The sequence below is a fragment of the Tiliqua scincoides genome, chromosome 2, assembly GCF_035046505.1.
Source record: "Tiliqua scincoides isolate rTilSci1 chromosome 2, rTilSci1.hap2, whole genome shotgun sequence".
NCBI lineage: Eukaryota > Metazoa > Chordata > Lepidosauria > Squamata > Scincidae > Tiliqua > Tiliqua scincoides.
In genome coordinates, this window is record NC_089822.1 from 145,183,095 (window position 1) to 145,204,379 (window position 21,285).

The following is a 21,285-nucleotide window of genomic DNA, read 5'->3' on the forward strand; positions in this document are numbered from 1 at the left end:
AACAAATACCCACTTTGCACCTGAAAATTACTTTCACACACTGGTGCCCAGAGAAGGACCTCCCCCCCCAAAAAAAAAACAGCTTTTCACAAGGCTCAGGTGCCCATGCAGGTAAACATCTGAAAAGGCTGAGACTAACCTGTGAAGGATGAAACTCTTTGCTAGAGGACTATGCAGGAGTCCACACCCTGCACCCTCCTTCGACTTGGCAGCCAACACCTAACACTCCAGTCCTGGCCCTAGAGACCACACATCTCTTGCTGAAGTCCCAGGACCAGAGGTTGCAAGCAGCAGAGCCCGATGGATGCTAAAAGGTCAGGAAGGACAAGCAACCAGGAGAGCAATGAAGTCGGTGGGGAGCGGGCTGCAACTTCCCTACTCACTCCCACCTCAGTCTTTGCTTGCCCTCCTCCTCCCCCCCGCCCTAGAGGCTGTGCAGCATCACCCGCGCCTTGCTTGCTGTAATCCGTGCGGGGGCAGAGACGTCAAGCAAACCCACAAGCCGGATGGATGCGCAGGCAGGCAGTGACTGGAGCTTCTCAAGTTCCCAGAGGCTCTCATGCTCTGCTGTTGACATGCTCATCTCCAGAAATAGCGTCTGCCACAAGCCACACCCCACCCTACAGTTGGTGGGGGGCAGCGAGAAAGAGAGCTTGCAGGGCAAGCGGAGCGGCCGGCCAGCCACCTGCATGCGAAAGGCGCTCGCCAGGCTCCTGCTGCAGCAGGGAAGCGGGTCGGTGGCAAACCAGTGCCTGCGGTGCGCGCCGAAGGTCAACCGCATCACCCTCTCGCGGTCAGGATGCCGCAGTCTGGGGACTACTCCTAGTAGTACACTACTAATACTCCTAGTAGTATCCATGCCTGTCTTGATACGCGCCGCTTCTACCTCCCATTCAGGCTGCCAGCCGATGCACACTTTCCTGGGAGTAAGCTCCACTGATTACAAAGGGGCTTACTTCTGAGCAGACGTGCCTCGGATTGGGCTGTCACTCTAGCACTGCAGAGCGACCTCGACGGTCTGCCTCATTCGTAACGAGGCTTTGCAAAGCCTGCGGCTCCAAGAGGGGGCTGCCCCTGCACCAGCTGGAGAGGTGCCAGGGGGTTTGGACCCCATTCTCCAGAGGCTCCAGCAGGCGAGGGAAAGCACAGCCCCGCACCCCACCGCCCAGGCCACTAAGAGCCCAGTCCTGTGCATGTCTACTCAATGGGGCTTCGTCCCAGGAAAGCGTGGCTAGGATTGCAACCTTGGAGCCCAATCCTATGCATGTCTACTCAGAAGTAAGTACCATTGTAGTCAATGGGGCTTACTCCAAGGAAGGTGTGGAGAGGCTTGCAGTATTAGAGCCCCAGCCTAGGCATGTCTACTCAGAAGTAAGTACCATTGTAGTCAATGGGGCTTACTCCCAGGAAGGTGTGGAGAGGCGTGCAGTGTTAGAGCCCCAGCCTAGGCATGTCTACTCAGAAGTAAGTACCATTACAGTCAATGGGGCTTACTCCCAGGAAGGTGTGGAGAGGCGTGCAGTGTTAGAGCCCCAGCCTAGGCATGTCTACTCAGAAGTAAGTCGCATTACAGCCAGTGGGGCTTACTCCCAGGTCAGTGTGGCTAGGACTGCATCCTAAGTCTGGCCACCCTCCGGCCCTTCCCCCCCGTTTCCCAAGCCAAGGCACCACGCAGCCCCCACTGGAGTGCGCAGAGGAGGAGGAGAGCAGTGCCGGGGCTGGGCGCTCCCTTGCCTTTCGCACTGCTCGCCTCCCGCTCCTTGGAGCTCGGCCGCCACCAGTCCCTACACCGGCGAGCAAGCCCGGGGACCTGCGGAGCAGCCTCCTGGGCGCAGGCGTGCCAAGACGCCGCCGCCGTTGCTTTCACCGCCCACCTACCTGAGCCACGGCCGACGCAGCTGCACACAGAGATCAGCAGGACCCGCCCTCGGCGTGGCACGGCCGCCCTCTTCGCTGCGCGTCCCTTCGCATCGCCGTCCAAGGACGGGGGGAGTCACACGACTCCTCCCTCCACCTTGGACCAGCCACTCCAGCAGAAGCGAAAACCTACAGGCGACCGACCCGAACCAACTTTCCAGCGCACATGCAGCCTCGAGGTTAAGGAATTCAAGCTCCCTTCTCACGAGGAGGCCTCCTGACAGCCCCCGCGCAGCAGGATGCAGCGTGTGCCCCCCTGCTGTGGATTGGATGCGTCAGAGCTGGAAAGTTGCACAGGGTTGGGACCTCAAGCAGCCAAGTGCTGTGCTTTGCACGCTGCAACCCACCACCTCCTGGATAAGGAACGTGGGGAGGGGGAGCAGACTTGGAGTTACAGTCCTCCTGGCTGCACTTTCCTGGAAGTAAGCCCCATTGACTTATAATGGGACTGACTTCTGAGCAGACATGCATAGGATTGGGCTCTTGCACGCTGAAGTTGGCGTATCCAATTTGCAATGCTTGCTGGCCAAGTGGAGATTATGAGGGCCTGTTCTTCTAATGCAGGGGTGTCCAAACTTTTTGGCAGGAGGGCCACATCATCTCTCTGACACTGTGTTGGGGGGGGGGGGAAGAATCAATTTACATTTTATATTTGAATAAATTTACATAAATGAATATATTAGAGATGGAACTTATATGAATGAATGAAGGTCCTGCAATAGCTCAAGGCCAGCCTTTACTTCGCTGCTGCTGCAGCATCACAGATGTGAAACAGCAAGCAGTGGAGGAAGCCCTCATCCTACAGCTCATACGAGAGATCCAACAGTTGGTTGAGAGCTGAGAGCAGTTGCATCAGGCCAGCACGGGCTCCAGCAAGTCTCTGGAGGACCAGAGGCTCATTGGAGACTGGGGGCTCCCTGAGGGCAGCATAGGGAATCCTCAAGGGCTGCAAGTGGCCCCAGGACCAAGGTTTGGGCACCCCTGTTCTAATGCAGGGGTGGGCAAACTTTGAACTTTTGGTATCCTGGACCTTTAACAAGGGTGTAGGAGAGAGAATTTCAGCAGGATGACAAGCTACATCTGCTGAAATTTCCTTTTCTATACAATTGTTAAAGGTCCCGGATCCCTGAACCTGAAAATTTACCCACCCCATTCTTATGTGACCCAGAAATGGAGTAAGGGGCGCATTGATGTGTGCTAAATCTGATTTGAGCATGTCACTGGTGATGAGATCTGTGATGAGATATTTGAAGGTTTTATTAGTTACTAGCTTTTATTATTTTATTATTGAGTCATGAACTGACTCAAAGTGATCACTAATTTCAAAAGTGATTTAAGTTCAGCAGTTAGCCCATTAAACCAGGAACTGTTGCTTGGCAAATGCAGCTATGGCTTTCATTTCCTCCTATGTGCAATCAACATTCAGAAGCTGTCTATCCACTTTGTCCATTTAAAAGGTCAGGGTCTGTCTTAGAGCCCAAATCTATACCTGTCTACTTGTAAGTCCCATTATAGTCAGTGAAGCTTACGTCCAGGAAAGTGTGGATAGGATTGCAGCCATACAGCCCAATCCTATCCACACTTTCCTGGGAGTAAGGCCCATTGACTCTAATGGGACTTACTTCTGAGTAGACATGCATAGGATTGGGCTGTTAAAATCTTGTACTTTCAAGGGTCCACTTGAGAATAAGGCAGTACAGTATTTTTCAGTGCTAGTTTTCTCATAATAGTCAACTTTAATGCCAACTTGAGTTTAAAATAATGGAATTAAAGTATTACCTCATAGCTGCTTAACAGCATACAGGTATTTTCTCCTGATTTGCTTCCAAAGTCAAAGAACTTTTGTTCTATGAGTGCTAATGCGGTTTCTGTCTTGTAAATATGATGGTTTACAAGTCTTTAGTTAAGACATCACCTCATCTTTCCCATCCCTCTTATGCTGATTCTGTAAATCTTTAACAATTGCATTTCTAAAATCTTTCTTATGATTTTGGAATATTGTAATACAGATCAATAACACCTTCACAGATACTGTAATAGTTTTTCATATTTTAAAAAAGTGTGCCATCTGGGTGTTGCGTTACTCTGAAATAGGAACTTCATTTTTTTACCTCGGAAAAATTAGTAAATTATTTAATCTGTATGTATTTTATTCTCACTATCAGTCTCTCTTATAGCACAATCCTATGCACATTTATTGAGATATAAATCTCACTACAGCTTACTCTCCATGCTTCACCAAAGTTCTTTATGGGCTTACAATCCCATGCGAACCTGGTCAGATAGGGTTCTTTTCAACTTCACATCCAACCAACATACAAAAAGATTAACGTGATGCTCATGTTTCACTATGGTATTTAACTACTTTAAATCCATTTTGACTCCAATAAACTTTAATTGCAATGAACAATTTAAATTGAGCACGTTTGTATTACAGACTCTCTTGTATTACAGAGTCTCTTATCAAGACTCTGCTGATCTGTGGACCACTGGGTAATATTGTTGGTACTTTGCCACTGCAGCACAGTGCACCACAGGATTACTCTATGCATGTTTCTTGGCCACATCCTTAAGTTGCTTTCTCCTTTATTTGCATCAGTATATGTGGCATGTTTGCCAGGAGTCTTCTTGGGGACAGGAAGAGGTGCTGGCTGTGGAGGTGTAAAGCGCAGTCAGGCTGAGAGAGGGGCGGTGTGGTGACACTTCTTCAGGTTCACATGGCAGGTATGCATCAGAATGGCCCCTAGAAAGATCCTGCATAAAGTGTAGCCTTCTCACAGGGTGACCTTCAGCAATGAGACTCTCATAGAGCTTCACATTGTGGTAAACCTCAAAGATGAACTTGAACAGTTGCCCAGCCACCACCAGCTTCCATAAATCGCCAGAAGGGTCGGGACATGTGAGCAAGGTACTCAGTGGAGCTGGTGTAGTTGTCCCCCTCACTATCCTGGGACATGATGGAGAAATCCTCCCAGTTTGCCACCATATGCCTCACGATTCACTCGCACACCTCACTAGCCATTAGCCGAGGGCCCAGAACAGGCACACAGCTCAATCCTATCAACACTTTCCTGGGAGTAAGCCCATTGACTCAAATGGGACTTACTTCTGAGTAGACATGCATAGGATTGGGCTGTCAGGCAGTAACATGGGAAAAAGTCAGCCAGGCCTAAGTAATAGGAAGGGTTCTATAATTCACCCCCAAATTTCAATTTGCCCCTCCAGGGCAAAATTCTGAATTACGTTTTTAAGCATTTGTATGGGTAACCTTTGCAAGCAAAAACCCAATTGATATCTTATCAGGCCTAGCAGATATTGAGGAATCGGTAAAAACACATTTTAACTTTTTTTTACCCCCTTAGGGGTCAGATTTCTAAAAATTCCTTCTTAGTAGGTCCTTATATCATTGAAGGAAGACACTCCCCAATTTCATGTCTCTAGGTTCAGGGATTTGGCTGGGTGTTGTCAGTCAGGACATTCATTTTTATAATGAAGTATACAAGTAATTCTGGAGTTCTGTATTAGCTTTATAGTATTGAAGGTGAGGGGGGAAGGGAGGTTCAAAACCTCTCTTTCCCATATTATCTGACTGAGGTAAGGAAAAAGTACACCCTTTCACTTTGTGCTTTGCAGAACCAGCATTCCTTTTCCCCAGTGTACAGCAATAAAGTACTCAGATTCGGAACTGGCAGCCAGCCCCAAACCTAAGCTTCATAAGCACTAAAATACAGAGGGAAGGTTTCAGGAAGAGTCCTTTTTCCTATCTCCAGAGTTGTTGCCCATGCTGTGTGTCTGAAAGAGCACTACAAGACTTCTATTCTGGGTTGGCTAGAGCCCTAAATGACCATCCCTCTCAGAAGCTGTGGATAAACTGCAACATTTTGATGTGGGTCTCCACTTGTGTGCTTATCTTCTCTAACATTCCAATAAAGCTTTTCAGCAGCTCAACAATTTACCGCACACTATAATGTTACTGTTACATAATTCAAGCACTTCAGTTGTTGGCAATAGAACCAGATTTAAAAGGGCCTTAAGGCCAGCGACAAGATTTTGATAATAGCTTTATAATTCTAATAATTTATTCAAATACTTAAGATCATAATAGCAAAGTGATTTTTCTTTAAGTGCTTCACTGCTAGCAGCAACTAAGCCTGCAATCTTATACTGTACAGTTTCCTAGGAGTAAACCCCACTGAACATACTTCTAGGTAGACATGCATAGGATTGTGCTGTAAGTTCCCTGTCTTCTAGCATGGGCGCTCCATCATACAGAGGGTTAAGATGGGAGATGGTCATCAGATGGTGTGGCTGCCACTGGGAACATTTGGTTCTGGGTCTGTGGGTTGCCTGCAACAGAACTTGGAGATACCAGAATGGTCCATTCAACTCAGTGCTGATAGCCTGGGGTGAGGCAACTAGGACAGATCAGCACAAGGCAACTTCATATACAGTATGTACGAAAGAGGATGTCGGCCACAGAGTGTTCCTATGAACAATGGCACATTGAAATTAATGAAAGCTGTGTAAACAATAAAAGCAGGGTATATTTCAACCCAGATCTCTTGGTTTTCATCCTTTGTCCAGATCTATTTTGCTCTCTATTATAGGAACAAAAGTTACAATAAATTTTGATTAAGGGGTAATGGGTATACGATATGTTTCAAAATCTGAAGATAGGACTTTAGATGAAAACTGCCTCTTTTGATGAAATTTCAGAAAAAAAAGAGCCAAATATCTCCCAGCCATTTCAATATTTCCAACTAAGAAATTTTGTTATAACTGGTCTTGTAAGTTAAGTGGGGCAACAAAAGCTTTGGAACTCCCAATTTATCAGAGGAAGAGGCTGAAAGGCTTATCTCTATGACTCATCTCTTACTGGCTCTGAAAGATATATGCAACTGTTTTATAGCAGAAGATAGGGTAAAGCCTATATGAAGGCAGCATGGAGTTTTGTTTGGACTAGGGGCCTAGTTCTTTGCCTTCTATTGGCATCCGTGGAGAATAGCATTAAATTTTGCATACTTAACACCAAATCTATTTGTCCAAAATACTGTTTAGCAGATGTACATTGATACTTGTTGGGAATAGCAGTATTCAAGTGCTGAGTTCATGCACATCTGGTGGAAAAGTGACAAAAATTGTGTCTATATGGGAAGGTATTGGCAGTTATTGGTGCGAAGATAAGGTATCTTTTGCTCTTTGACCCAATAACATTTTGTTGATTTTCCTGAAGGAGGTAGTCATAAAAAAGCACTGCCTTCTGATCTGAAATATTTTAATAGCAAACATTTTAGTTGCTAAGTATCGGTTATAGCCCTTATTTCTCAATATTGCAAAGTGGTTTTGAAAATCTGAAATACAGCAATCATGGCAAAACGTTTTAGAATCAGGTTGTATAGCTGCAAACAATTCATGAAGACTTTTGAAAATAGTTGAGTTTGTGGTGTTTATGGGCATCAATTTCAATGTAACTGGCCCAGCTTTTGTTTCTTAGGGCCAAATCCTAACCAACTTTCCAGCACTGGCAAATACACAGAGAGAGAAAGAGAGAGAGAGTTATATAGCATGACAGACTATTTCCGATACATTTCTGTTTCTGATAAGGTTATTATTGATTTCTACTTCTACAGAGTGAAACAAAAGGATATAAAAGATTTTTAAGCTGCAATTCTATACTCACGTAGCCCCTTTGATAATAATAAGGCTTACTTCTGAGTAGATATGCATAGGGTTAGGTTATTGATGCTTTATTTTACTCCAGGAACCCAAATACACTTTTTGACACATGGGGTAATGGGAATTGGACTTGGTTACAACCTTCAAAAGAATTATAGTACACCTTTAATTTCATAACTCATACAGGGTAGGGGTGTGATCATGTCTTCTTCTTTACGCTCTTTAGCACCCTAATCCTAAACAGATTACATGAACATACAACTTTATCAAACATAAATCTTTATTCTTTATATTTTCTTATTCCAATGATACTGGAACAGATTCATTGTTGTTTCATCTCAGTTATCACAGCAGTGATAAATACAAGGCTCTGTTGTGTGCGTCTACAATTTCACTATCAAAAAAAGACCTTGAAAACTGAACACAGAAAAGTTTGGCTGCCAAACTAGTGGCAGATTGTGTTACGTTGAAACTCAACAAAAATATCCAAGATAACACAGTGATTTAACAAGCTGTATGCTTATAAGAAATGTACAAAGATTTAGTTATTTGGTATTAACAATTTGCATTTGTAAACAAGAAAGAAAGAAGCCAGTTTATTTGAGCAAACAATTTAAATGTACTTTTGCATGCAGTATAGGCTTCTGTGCAACTTGCAACAGTGACACAATTTAGACTTACCACTTAAAACAAACAAGTATATAGTTGGTAGCCTTATACTACACTAAATGGACAAAAGAACAAATTTGAACTTTATTGAGTGACAAATGGTAATTCAGAGTAGTTTGAAGTGACAAATAGGATACATTTCTGTGATTTGACCCAGACAAAGGACTCTTCAAGCAAGTGAAATGCTGATTATGTTCATGTTCCCTTTAATGCTATAGATCAATTTAACTGATGTTCAGAACTTGTAACATTACTGGAAATGAATGTGAGGGCCTCTGTGTGGAAAGAGCATACAATGCACACATTTTTAATTCTGAAGCACAATTGAAATCACTTAAGTTGACAAGAATTTCAACATTAATCCTAGCTCAGATACTGGAAGGTTTTGTTAAGAAAAATAAAGATCAACCGAGAATTTAATTCAGAGTGGAAACACACACATAACCTTCCACCAAGATGATTATTTTTAGAAGAATTTAAACAGGAAATGTACAGATTAAATTTTCAGTATTCAGTTCAGTGGCTTAGAGATTACATTGAACCTGAGTTAAGCCACCTAAACAATGACTGCTAGAAGACAGGTAGTTTAGGGAATTGTGCATTCTTATGTTTAATTTGCACAAACATTTCTGCAGAGCTGGCCAAGTTGCAAAAATGTTCTGCAGAACTGGCCAAGTTGCAAAAATGGCCTTTATGAGAAAGGTCCACAATCAAGCAAAGGCCATCATACCGCACATTGCAAATAGATATTACAAATTGCTCTTCCTAAATCCTCTGCAGAAGGAGATTATTAAAATACACCATCAAGCATCATAAAAGGCAGCACATGTAAAGGGCTTTTAATCGGATTTTTAAAAACAACATTTCTGGTTTTCCACTAATATTGGGGATGCCACCTCTTGTAGGGTTGCTGAAATTCAGAATATGAGTTTCTAGAACAGGAAAGCATAAGTGGTTCCCAAAGAGTTAAATTCTGTATTGCCTTCTTTCCACCATCACCTCAGAGCAAGACAGAAAGGGACCAATGCACTGGAATGTCCCTGTGTTTAAAATAACAAATCATAAACCAGTACTGAAAAAGAGTACTGAAAAATACACTTTGAGATATTTATGTTATTAATGCATATAAGGCAAAGAAGGTGAATATGCTCCATTCTGCATTTTTTTGGACGAGGATCAGTATTATCTACATGCTTCAAATTCATAGTGCTCAGTGCATGCTACCCAAAGAAAAAAACTCTGCAGTGTAACAAAAACAACCTTAAAACTCCCCAAAGAGCAAAGCAGTTAAAATCTAGTGTGGAATTGCTCAGAAAACAACATGATCACCCTGGGCTCGTTCCCACCAAAGTGTGCTGTTTAAGGTTCCAAAACTGCTGTCTTCTTCCTCTTGCTCTTTGGCAAGTTCCACAAACACCTGAAATGAATAAGAAACATCACTATATTAATTACAACTGTATTAATATATGAATTCTGAACATGGGTTTTGCCCAATCGTGGACAAAATGGTTGCCCAAGTTAGGAAAGGGTCACAGCAGGGTACTGGCAGTCTGACAATGCTCAATTACAAATGTTTTGTACACTTAGGAAGTTGCAGAAGGAATATTATAACAACAACAACAACTAGGTATTTATATACCGCCTTTCCGGTCATCAGATTACTCCTTTGACTTTATTCAAGGCGGTTTACATAGGCAGGCATTTCTAAATCCCTCAAGGGGATTTTTACAATCATAGAGGTTCTCTCTTTCAAGAACCAACAACATTTCAGATGGATCTTCCTGGTTTGGTCTCACTTCTGGCCTCCGGTTCTCCCACGCAGGCTGACAAGCAGCTCCATCTCTCACACGGAGGGCAGCCAAGACGCTTCTTGCTCACACCAAGAGCAGGTGGAATCACTCAGCTGGGCTTGTCAGCTGCTTCAAGGTCTCACCATTCTCAGCCATTCAGGGAGCTGCCAGTGTCCTCGAACTGGCCACCTTCTGATGTTATCTTTGGGCTAACGGAAGCTCTACCCTCTAGATCAGACCTCCTGCCCTATATATACACGTATATTCTTAAGGAAATATTAAGAATATATATATTCTTAGGAAGTTGCAGAAAGAATAGATATATTCTTATATATAATATAAGAGTAAAATCTGGAAATGAATTAATTTTATGTAACCTAATTTGAAATATATGAAACAACATGTTTTGAGGGAGTGCTTTCAGAAACATCCATTTAAATTACCTGTTCAAGTGTTGCTTGAGAGAAGCTGTATTCTTCAATATTAAAGGCATGTTTTGCTGTGAAAAACAATTGAAAGAACTGCTTACTGTGAGAGAACTGTGGCACACACACATACACACATGTGTGCATTGAATATATCTTATGTTTTGAGGTCAATAAAAAGTTAACTCCACAGGCACAACAAGGTGCCCATGTTGCTCCTGAAACTCTTGCATACACAGCCAGATCGGGGTGTGTGTGTGCACTGTTGTTCTTTAAAGATTGTGAATGCCACTGTGTTGCACCTCCTGTGCATATTAGAAGCCTCTAGAGCAGCGGGTCTCAGCAGGTCTCAAGTTTTCAGTCTCTGGAGCCCTTTACACTCCGTAAAAGGAACCTCAGGGAGCCCCAACCACAAGGAGTCTCAGGGAACTTGTGAGAGCTAGCTGGGGATGGTGCAGAGACAGCAGATAGCCGAAAACATCTCATGAATAGTGACAGATAGGTGGCAATCCTGCTCCCTGTGGATAAGCTAATGAACGGGTGTGTAGAGAGAACTGACTGCAGTTATAAAGAGAATTATAGTGTCATGGGAGTACGAGGAGGAGGAGAGGGGAAAGTAAAATCCGATGAATTCAGATAATTCTGAATTTAGGGATTTGGATAACTGAGAATGGGATGGAGGTTTTGTCATGGTTCAGTTAATCAATTATTGTCTTACCTTCCTCCAGTTTAGAAAAAGACAGTGCGAGCGAGTGAACGTCTTCTTTTGGAATTTTATAAGCCAAAATAGAGGCAAAGCTGAAACATACACAAAGATATGAGTATGCACTCAAAAAAACTAAAGCAGAAGCAATAATCACAAATAAGCTGAAAAATTTCACAAGGGTCAGAGGCGTTTTTGTACAATTTCATGACACAGTCAAACAGGTGCTATTATTAGATGAGACTAGAGGTTTTGTCTGTTTCATCAACTTATTTCTGACAGAGGAGATACTTAATAAAAAAGATTCACATGTTTAAAGTCACTGGGGGTGGTGGAGGAAAGGTCTGCGACAGTCAACATGTTACCTAACCAAACACGTACTCATTGATATCCAAACAAAGAAAAAATCTTCCAATTTCCTTCAAGAAGAACTATTAATTCTCCATATCACAGATTAAAGACAAGTTCAGCTCTCTAGGGATAAATATTAAACCACTGGTTTAAAACCAGTATAAACCATAATGAATGTGGGGATTTTCAATCGGGTGGGATGTAGGTACCACATTCAAATGATTGCTGTACAGTTTGGATTATTCATGCGGTGAAGGAAGGGTGTAAGATCCTGAGAATAATCTCAGAAAGATCTTTAGAGCTCCTAGATATTTTAGTATGACATGAGCAGGGACCCAAAATGTTACTAAAAGTGGCATCACCAGAACACCTGCTAGGGAGCATAAGACTAGCACCCACTAATCTGTGGGCACCCCTCCCCATGCCTCTAAGGACTTCTTCACATGAAGTCATGCAGCGAAGCCCACCCCTGCATACCCCATATGGTCCCTACCTGATTCCCAAGTACCAGAGCCAGTTGTGACACAGCAAAACAATGAGAATGTAAGAAGTTCAAATCAGTATTTGTTTGTGAAGAAGGCAAACCCTGCAAATGCCAATAAAGGAACCAACTAAAACTCCTTCCTAACCCCATAACTTCAGGTCCACAGCAGTCAATGCTCACAATGGTGAGTTACACAATGTGGGACAGAAAGTGGTCCCCCCTGGACTCTTGGAGCAGACTGGGGGGTAGAAGTCCCCATTCCAGGTCACCTGGCATAGAGCCAACTGGTCAGTGGGCCCAGTCAAGTTGTGGACTAAGCTTTGTGCCACTGTCAACAGGCATGCTGTTGGTAAATGACCTTCCTCTCTCCCCCCACTACAGCACTCCCGGCACAATTAAACTCTTCCACTAAGAACAGACAAAGTTTCTTTTTTGCTTACAATATCCAGGTACAGTATGTTGTATTTAGCCCCTTTTACCTTTCCTGATGGCTTGCATTTGGAAAAATGTGCAGAATCTCACTCTGAAGACGCTCCTTCTGCTGCATATCCGGCACGTCTTTTAATTTCATTTCTAAGAAATATCCTCTGCCAAATTTGCTCTTAAGATGCTGAACAGTACCAATACACCTAACAGTTGTTTGAGGGAGGTAGAAAAGACAGGCAGGCAACATTTAAAGTAGTAATGTGGTTATTTGCAACAAAGAACTGAGCATCTCTACCCAAGATGCCCCCCGATGTGCTGAGGAGGTACCTTAACTTCCCAGACACCAAGATTGCCACCCGATCACACACAGCCTCTGCTTCTTCCATGTAATGAGTCGTCAGAATAGCCGCTCTCTCTCTACTTTTAAAGGCTGCTCGTATTGCTTTCCTACAAAATATAACAAACACTCAGTGAAAGGAGTTGCAAACCTGCAAACTCTTGGTCTTCAAAGTGTGTAGTAGTTACACACAAGAACCTGCACTATCTGCTGCATATTTTACAAAGTTGTATTCCTCCTCCACCTTTCCACAAGTTGATAGGTGCTTGACAGTATCCTGAGAATGATTACAAGATGCTCAGTCCTCAGACAAATTTCTCTTTCTAGCCATATGGAAAACCTGACATTTCCCATTGCATCATGATAGACTGCAACTATTTATTTATTCATTTAATGGATTTATACCCCACTTTTCTCCCCAAAGGGTACTCAAAGCAGACAGAATGTGAACAGAATGACTGTTTTCTGCTTAGGAACTTACTGTTGTCAGTGAATGAGCATCTCTTTTTCAGATGTCACTTATGACTGAGCATGGTGCTCAAGAATTATGAGGTCAATTGAGCTGAACAGAATGCACATACTAGAATGCCTAGTAATGCAACATTCCATCCCAAATACTATCTCTGTGTCTTTTGACACTACTTACCACATGTGTTGCTTTGCTTTAGGGTCCATACCAGTAGATGGCTCATCTAGCAGGGTTACAGGAGGGTTACCAAGCATGCTTAAGGCGAAACATAGCTGATGAGGAGAGAAAAAAAGGGAAAGGCAAATTTCATGGCTAAGCATAAGATAGAGAATAAATTGGTATACTACAAATATAACTGGCATACTTCCAATTCTTTTAACAATACCTTTCGTTTGATTCCTGCTCCAAGTTTCTTTGTTCTTTTTTGTAAATGCTCCTTAAAATCAAGTGCACTAGAAACGCTGTGGAAACCAAAGGTACATTGTTTTTTGTTTTCTTTACAACATGCTGTTGCAACTGTTTTAAATGTATGATCATTTTAAGAAATCAGTAGGAGGAAACATGAAGGCTTTATAGGAAACATGAAAGCATATATTGTCTTTTCAAAGTGCTATTAAGATTTTAATGATTTATATGTACTGGAGCTATAGAATAGAACATGGTAAAGACTATATGCTCAGGAGGAGGGGGAGAGAGAGAGGAGAGAGATCCCGTAAGAGAAACCCTGTCCTTCTGTATGAACTTTTCCTCCCTTAAGACATACTGTACAGCAGTTCCTACTTTTCTTATGTTTGACTACATGTCTTATCAATGGAAGGATATGTTACTGCAGGTAGACTAGGGTGGGTTGAACCATACTGATGGTTTCAAACTTATTTAGCTGCTTTATCATGCCTAGTGTTTGTCAGGCCTTTGGCATCCCAGGCTCTGAATTGTTATAAGCCAGGATGTGGTAGAAGGAGCCTTGATGTCCCGGTATGAAATGCAAGCAGAGGAACAGCTGCACTGTATATGTGTGTGATTAGCAATCAACTGCACCTGTGTTAGGTGGGAGCCATGTGACCTGGGAGGATGTGAGCAGAGTCACGTAGGCTATGGTGGAGTGGTGCAATGCACCACTGGACAGCCAATCAGAGTGGGTCACAAGACTGTCTTGTGAATATGAGGTCGCCCTACTCTGATTGGCTAGCCCTGGTATATATGGGGCAAGCATAGACACCAAGGTGTGGGTTGTTGTGGTGGTGTTTCTGCATGTCGTGCTGCTGGTTTGTGTACTGATTTGGACTGGCTTCTCGTGACTGTGACCTGCTGTATCCCTGACATCTGGACCATATGACTGACTACTCTTCTGCCTGCTCCTTTGGCTCTGTTTGGGATCGCCTGCTTCTTGTGCTGTCTCCCTACACTCCCGTGCCACTCTGCTATTGGGAAGGCAAGGGCTATCCTCCCCTGCTGCCCTGACAGTGTTGAAACACAACCCACATGACCACCCCTCTTTTGTGCAGGAAAGAAGGGATTGTACCAAAAGATTTTTTAAAAATCCCTAAAGCAAGAGGGTGACAAAGCCTGAAAATGATGTAGAAAATATATATAGTATATCCGACACATTTTGACCCATCATCTTCAGCAGCAAGATTATTCTGTTTCAAGAATCCCACAGCTTGTAGTAAAAATTCACTCAAGGCAAATCAATATGTACTGGCACAGCATGTATTTTAATAAATGGTCTATGTGTGAGGATCATTTTGATGCTTTGTCTCTGGTTTTCGGGCTCACCACTCTTTTGAGTTACTCAAGTGTGAAGGATGCACATATGTATAACATCTTCCATGTGCCTCTAAAATATCTGAGTGATGAAAAGCTCAGGCCCTATTTCTTAATACTGTATTGAGTTTTACACCTCCATTGTCATCACATTTGAAAGCTGGGGTGGTTTATAATTAAGTATCCAAATGTTAGTTGACCTTTATAGAAATCAGGGCAAGTTACATTGATTAAGGGTTCAGTTCTATCCAACTTTTCAGTGCTGATGCAGCCACAATGCAGCCCTGAGGAAAGGGAACAAACATTCCCTTACCTTGAGGAGAACTCCATGACTGCCACCCCCAGCGCAGGATGTGGCACATTTCCCATTGGAATGGCTGCATCAGCGCTAGAAACTTGGACAGGATTGGGCCCTTAAATTATTTGGGAATATGTGTGTTAGCAACCTTCAGTCTCGAAAGACTATGGTATCGCGCTCTGAAAGGTGGTTCTGGAACAGCATCTAGTGTGGCTGAAAAGGCCAATTCGGGAGTGACAATCCCTTCCACACTGGGAGCAAGTGCAGTCTGTCCCTGGCCTGTCTCCCTGGCTATGGGCCTTCCTTCTTTGCCTCTTAGCCTCAGACTGTTGGCCAAGTGTCTCTTCAAACTGGGAAAGGCCATGCTGCACAGCCTGCCTCCAAGCGGGCCGCTCAGAGGCCAGGGTTTCCCACTTGTTTGGGAATAAGGATGTAATAAAAAGGGGAGTGAACAACGGCTGTAGACACAAAGCAGGCTTTCTATGACTAGAACTGCCTTCTGCAAGCTAACACAAATGAAGTATGTGCAGAATATGTACCACTGAACACAGTCCACAATTCTGTGGACATTGTGCATTAACCTGAAAAATGAAAACTGCATATTTTAGATTTATGCCAAAAGATACTCTTATGCTAAGAGGTTTATGTTTTCACATAATTGCCAATTCCACAACAATCTCCAGTATGTGGAATTTTTAAAAGTCTGAGCAATTGAACATATACAAGACCAATATAGAAAAGAGCAGCATATGAAAGAAAAGCGTTCACTAAGGTATGACAACATGAAGCTTAAAATGAGAAATTTACCATTTTATGACCTCCTGCATGTCACTGTTGCTCATTCCTTTGATAGCACCATAAATTTCAAAATGCTCCTGCAATGTAATATCTGGCCAAAGTGGGTTTGTCTGTGGACAGTATCCCAAAAATCTCATGGAATGATCTTCCCTATTCTCATTTATGGAATAATCTCCCATCAGCACCTGTGGATATATCAGTCTGTGTTCAACATACAAAGTTTGCTGAGAAAATGCAAAAAAATATTTAAGAGTGGCTGTACGAAAGGCTAAATGAAAATGTTCATAATAAATATTAGTTCAAAAGGTTCTCAGCTTGCTTTTAGAATATGATCCCACTTTTGTATATCTGGACCTGTCAAGAATCAAGACCTCCCTCCCATTTTGTACGGGCAATTATAACACCCCACCACCTCTTTTTGATTTTGAGTCATATAGGAAAGAACTCATTTTCCAACAGAAGAGACTGGCAGCCTTCAAACCTTCAAATCTACTTTTTAGGAGGTAATATAGATCACATTGCAGTAGAGACTAAAGATGAGGGAAGTTTACTTATTTAACTCCCCCCCTCTTCTCTCTTCTACAATGTGATCAGAACCAACAAGGCCTTTGTTAGGATGAATGCCTGTTTATAACTCTTTCTGGCCTTCAACCAAAAGAAAGGGACTTTTGCCTAGCCCAGTGGTTCCCAAACTTTTTTGACTGGCAGCTCCCTTGATCTATTGGGCCATGGCTCCCGATTAGGCTACAATCCTAAACATTGTATAGGGTGGCAAGTTTTTCATGAGGATTTCACAGCTCCCCTGGTTGGTTCCTGTGGCTTCCCAGAGAGCTATGGCTCAGTTTGGGAACCACTGGTCTAACTGGTTCTGGATCAGAACTCCTGAAAAAATTAGCACATAAAACTGGGGGGGTGTGGGGAGAGGGAGAGAAGGTTACAAAAGTTAGGGAGCAATCAAATACCTGGCCTGAGGTTGGTTCAACTTCTCCCACCAGTATATTAATCAGTGTGCTTTTACCAGCTCCATTTGGGCCTAGCAGTCCCAGTATTTCCCCTAAAACAGGAAAAAAACAACAACCAAATATGCAACATGCATGGTTTTGCTTAACAAAGTGATCTATATTACCTCCTAAAAAAATAACACATATTGATAAGTTAGTGACTAATTTAACTAACCTTTTTTTACACAAAGAGAAACATGATTAGTTGCCACTTTCTTTATCCTTCTTCCAAGAAGAAAATCTCTTCTTTCATCATATTCTTTAAACAAACTGCTGACTAAAACTGCTGGCTTCTAAAAAAGCAAAAGATGAGGTAGAGCTCAATCTTATATTCAGCTGAATATATCACACACAAATATTATTTCAAATTCACAAAATTGGATTCAGTCAATACCAGGGCAACATGGGCCTCCAAAAAATCCGCCCCATGTAGGTGATGGTGTGCAGAAATCTCAGGGTGAGCCAGGGTGTAGCTAGAGATGGCCAGCAGCCACATCTATAGGTACCCTGAGTTCAGTACGTTAAATGAAGCTGAACAGTAACATGCTCTGCTGCCATTTCCATGTACCCATGTTGTTGGCATCCTTCAGTCTCGGAAGACTATGGTGTCACACTCTGAATGGTGGTTCTGGAACAGAGTGTCCTCTCCAGTGCGCGAAGCCTGGGTAAAGTAGGTATGGAGGATAGGCTGTTACACATGCAGCAAATCCCCCCTCTCCACGTCGCTGAAATGGTCCAATGGAAAGGCAGAGGCCAATACGGTTGGTTCCAGCGGCGTCGCAGGAGTTGCCAGAACGTGACTGTGTTCAGCCATGAACTGCCTCAGGGACTCCGGCTCCGGATTTTGCCTCGAGGTTGACTCCTGAAGCCTTTTCCATAACTGGATGTAGCCACAAGGCAGTGGAGGTTTGGGATCAGAGTTTTCCTTCTCTCAGATGAGCTGCCTTCCCAGGCTGACGAGTCCCATCTACCCGGTGGCTGTTTAGTCGCCTCTTACGACAAGTACAGCCAAACTGAGGGCCTATTCTTATCCCCAGCCCCCAGGGGATACATGTACCCATGTATCCAGCTGTACCCATGTACAGCTCAAACATGTACCCATGTACCCAGCTCAAACAGCTGTACCCATGTACCCAGCTGTACCCATGTACAGCTCAAACATTCCACAATACGTTGAGCAAAGTGAGACAGATTGTATGGTAAGAGAAAAAAAGGCCTGTTGCCAGGAGTGAACTGGCCCATGGTGGACAGATAGATTACAACTACCTTGGCCTCTCAGGACAGTTGCTTTCCCTTAGCCCAGGGGAGAAGATCCATCGCCCACTGCTTCCAGGCTTGGTGCCATTGCAACACCAGTGTAGGTGGCCAGATAAATCACCCCTTGCACAGGCTCACTGACAAATGGAATCTGGTGCTAAAGAGTTCACAATGCAAAAGGGCAACATTTACCTCCTCGCAGCTCTGGCAGGTTGACATCTCTTTAACCCTCAGTCTCTCAGCCTGAACATCTTCATCTTCATCCTCGTCGTGTGGAACATCCGGGAATTTCCATGGCTTGAGTTTGACAGGAGCTCTGAAGATATGGAAAAATGTTTAATCTCTACTTAGGAGACTTTGAGCAGATACAAATGAGAGCCACAGCTTTGCTTATTCGACAGGCCAGACCTGATGTGTTGGGAAGTTGCGCCTATGAAACCTCTACTCACGTTTATTAAGCATTATTTATTTTAAAAACTTGTATCCTGCCCTTCTTGTGAAATTCAGAATGGTTTACCACACTAAAAACAAATCAAGTAATAAAACCACAACTATGCAACACCCTCCTAGGAAGAGGAGAAATGGCCTCCTTCCTGCTATCCTTCCCAAAGGATCTGGAGAGGTGTCAATTTTTTAAGTTAATGATATAAGCAAACTAATTAAAAGAGCAGCAATAAAACACCCAGCATAAAATGAACGGGGCAAAAGAGAATCACAAACAAGGTTGCAATCCCACAGCAGCAAGGAAAAATTCCAGCAACTCAGCAAAAGCCTGCCAAACAGAAGCACCTTTAACTGGTGCCAAAACAGTAGCAGAGGAGGTGCCAGCCACGTTTCAGATGTTTCCCTATCCAATGCAGCATCGCAGCAGAAACTGTTTGAAATATGAGCTAGAGATGCATTCGTATTAAGGACTGCACCACCAGTAAGCACTTTCACAGCGAATGAGTGCCCAATTCTATCCAATTTCCCAGTGCTAATGCAGCTCTGAGGTAAGAGAACAAATGTTCCCTTAAACTGGAGGAGGCCTCTGTGGCTGCCCCCTCACTGCAGGATGGAGCATGCCCCACTGACACCCCTGTAACAGCACTGGAAAGTTGGTTAGGATTGGGCCCTGAGAGACTAAAAAAAAGCCTGGGGAAAAGCTTCTGGGTTTTCAAAATGTATGTTGAAACCTCCTGGATGGGTCATGTGACTAACAGAAGAGGTTTCACAGGTGCTGGGATTCTGGGAGTGATCTGCTACTACTTGAAGACAAGCAACAGCTAGGGAGGCCCTCCCTCTCTCTCCCACCCCAATGAAATGCTGAACAAGGCCTCTCCAAGCAGCTGCAAAGAACCAACCAGCTCCTTTCTTTAGAACGATGCGTAAAGTACTGTACAGTCAAGAGACCCATATTGTCAGACAAGAAACTGTGACTGGGAGGAGGAAGGGAACAGAAATGTATTCATATTAAAGCACTCCTACAAAGTATAGCTGTTGATATGCATTCACTGAATCAATTTCTCATGCGCATTAGTAGAAAGCACACTGTTTTGTGCAAAAATTTCTGTATGTTCATCAACCACAGGGAAAGCTGGCACAGGCTGGGATGGCTTGTCCATCCCAGTAGGAGAAATCTGGAAACAGAAAGAGGGGCTGTGCTCAGAAATTTGACAAACATTGCTGTCAACAGATGCTTTTGGTATCACCATCATCCTCACAATCTTCTGTGGCATCTTTCTGGGTGCTGAGCTTCCTTAGCAGCGACATTCATCTTTTTACTTTCTCAGGATATATTACAAAAAAAATGAAATGTCTGATTAACTTTTTCTTTGTCTTACAGACATGCCTAACTATGTGAACCTTGCTAGAAGATACAACTTGGATTTTATGCAGAGTTTCAGTGTAAAAGCCTAGACTGAATGACTATTAGGTCCTTTCCAGCCCTCCAATTCTGCAGCATGAAAATATGTTATGAGAAATATTGGTGTAGCACTTTTACTTTGTGTCCCCACCAATAAAATGTTAAGAGCATCCTTAATACACACTCCGCAGACATTACAGATGGGACAACACATAATTCAGCATCTCTCTGCCCTAAATCCAAAGCTAAGTCAAATAATTCTTTCTGCGATTTCTTTTTAAGGTTTTTCCAAGATGTTAAGCCATTTCTGCCCAACAATGCATATGTGCAACAGGGATCAAATGTGTACACCTGCAGGCTGGGCAAAAATGGGTTTTAATGAACACCTGGTTCCTTAACATAACAGTTGTACCACTGCAAGGGGAGGCACCTCTGTAACTACAAAGTGTTTCACTGGCACTCTAAAAACACTGTCATCCTAAAGTGACCACTTTGGTTGTTTATACTGTTGTACCAAAGCCCTTTAGAGCAGCAAACAAAATGATTCTCTATGGCAAAGATTATCTATCATTCACTTCTCTATGGGCAAAAAGACTTTTGCTGTATACCCTTCAGGAGAGCCTGCTGTAGTCAATGCCTTACTGCAGAGTATTGCTAGCCAACAATGCCTTTGTGTAGTAACTTCAATACAGAAAAACACACACACCTGAAAAATGAGTCCTTTCTTATTGATTTGCCTCCACATTTCACCTCAAGACAGCGCAGAAGGAAGAGCCAAATTACACATTGCAGATAAGGCTAAAGTGAAGAGATTTTTTAAAAGGTAAATTAAAACAGATAAAATGGGTGAAATTATAGTATTAGATAAATGAAGCATCATACACTCCATTACTCGCCAACTAAAAACTGTTCCCAGGCACTAGGGGTCTCTAAACTTTTCAGCCAAAGGGCCACATCAAATATCTGGCACAGTGTCAAGGGCAGGGGAAAAAAATTAACTATAAAATTTAAATAAAATACATTAGATATGAAACTTAGATGAAGAAATGAATGGACTCAAATGTCCAGAACTTC

General features: G+C 43.1%; 1 protein-coding gene across 4 annotated transcripts in view; it reads right to left on the reverse strand.

The window, feature by feature from the left end:
- Positions 1-7,855: 7,855 nt before the first annotated feature.
- LOC136641987 (cholesterol transporter ABCA5-like) overlaps positions 7,856-21,285 on the reverse strand; it is an 82,181-nt gene continuing 68,751 nt past the window's right edge. For 3 of the 4 annotated variants that reach the window (XM_066618137.1, XM_066618135.1, XM_066618139.1), the window contains 12 exons: positions 20,918-21,009; positions 18,558-18,681; positions 17,284-17,401; positions 17,070-17,161; positions 16,117-16,292; positions 13,633-13,708; positions 13,425-13,519; positions 12,769-12,888; positions 12,495-12,644; positions 11,196-11,275; positions 10,496-10,551; positions 7,856-9,679 (listed from right to left, as the gene is read on the reverse strand). In XM_066618137.1, coding sequence (XP_066474234.1) covers positions 9,572-9,679; positions 10,496-10,551; positions 11,196-11,275; positions 12,495-12,644; positions 12,769-12,888; positions 13,425-13,519; positions 13,633-13,708; positions 16,117-16,292; positions 17,070-17,161; positions 17,284-17,401; positions 18,558-18,681; positions 20,918-21,009 — 1,287 coding nt within the window. In that variant the 3' untranslated portion in view covers positions 7,856-9,571. Of the gene's footprint in view, positions 9,680-10,495; positions 10,552-11,195; positions 11,276-12,494; positions 12,645-12,768; positions 12,889-13,424; positions 13,520-13,632; positions 13,709-16,116; positions 16,293-17,069; positions 17,162-17,283; positions 17,402-18,557; positions 18,682-20,917; positions 21,010-21,285 lie in introns of those variants that run through there. The other variant, XM_066618138.1, reaches the window with a different exon arrangement.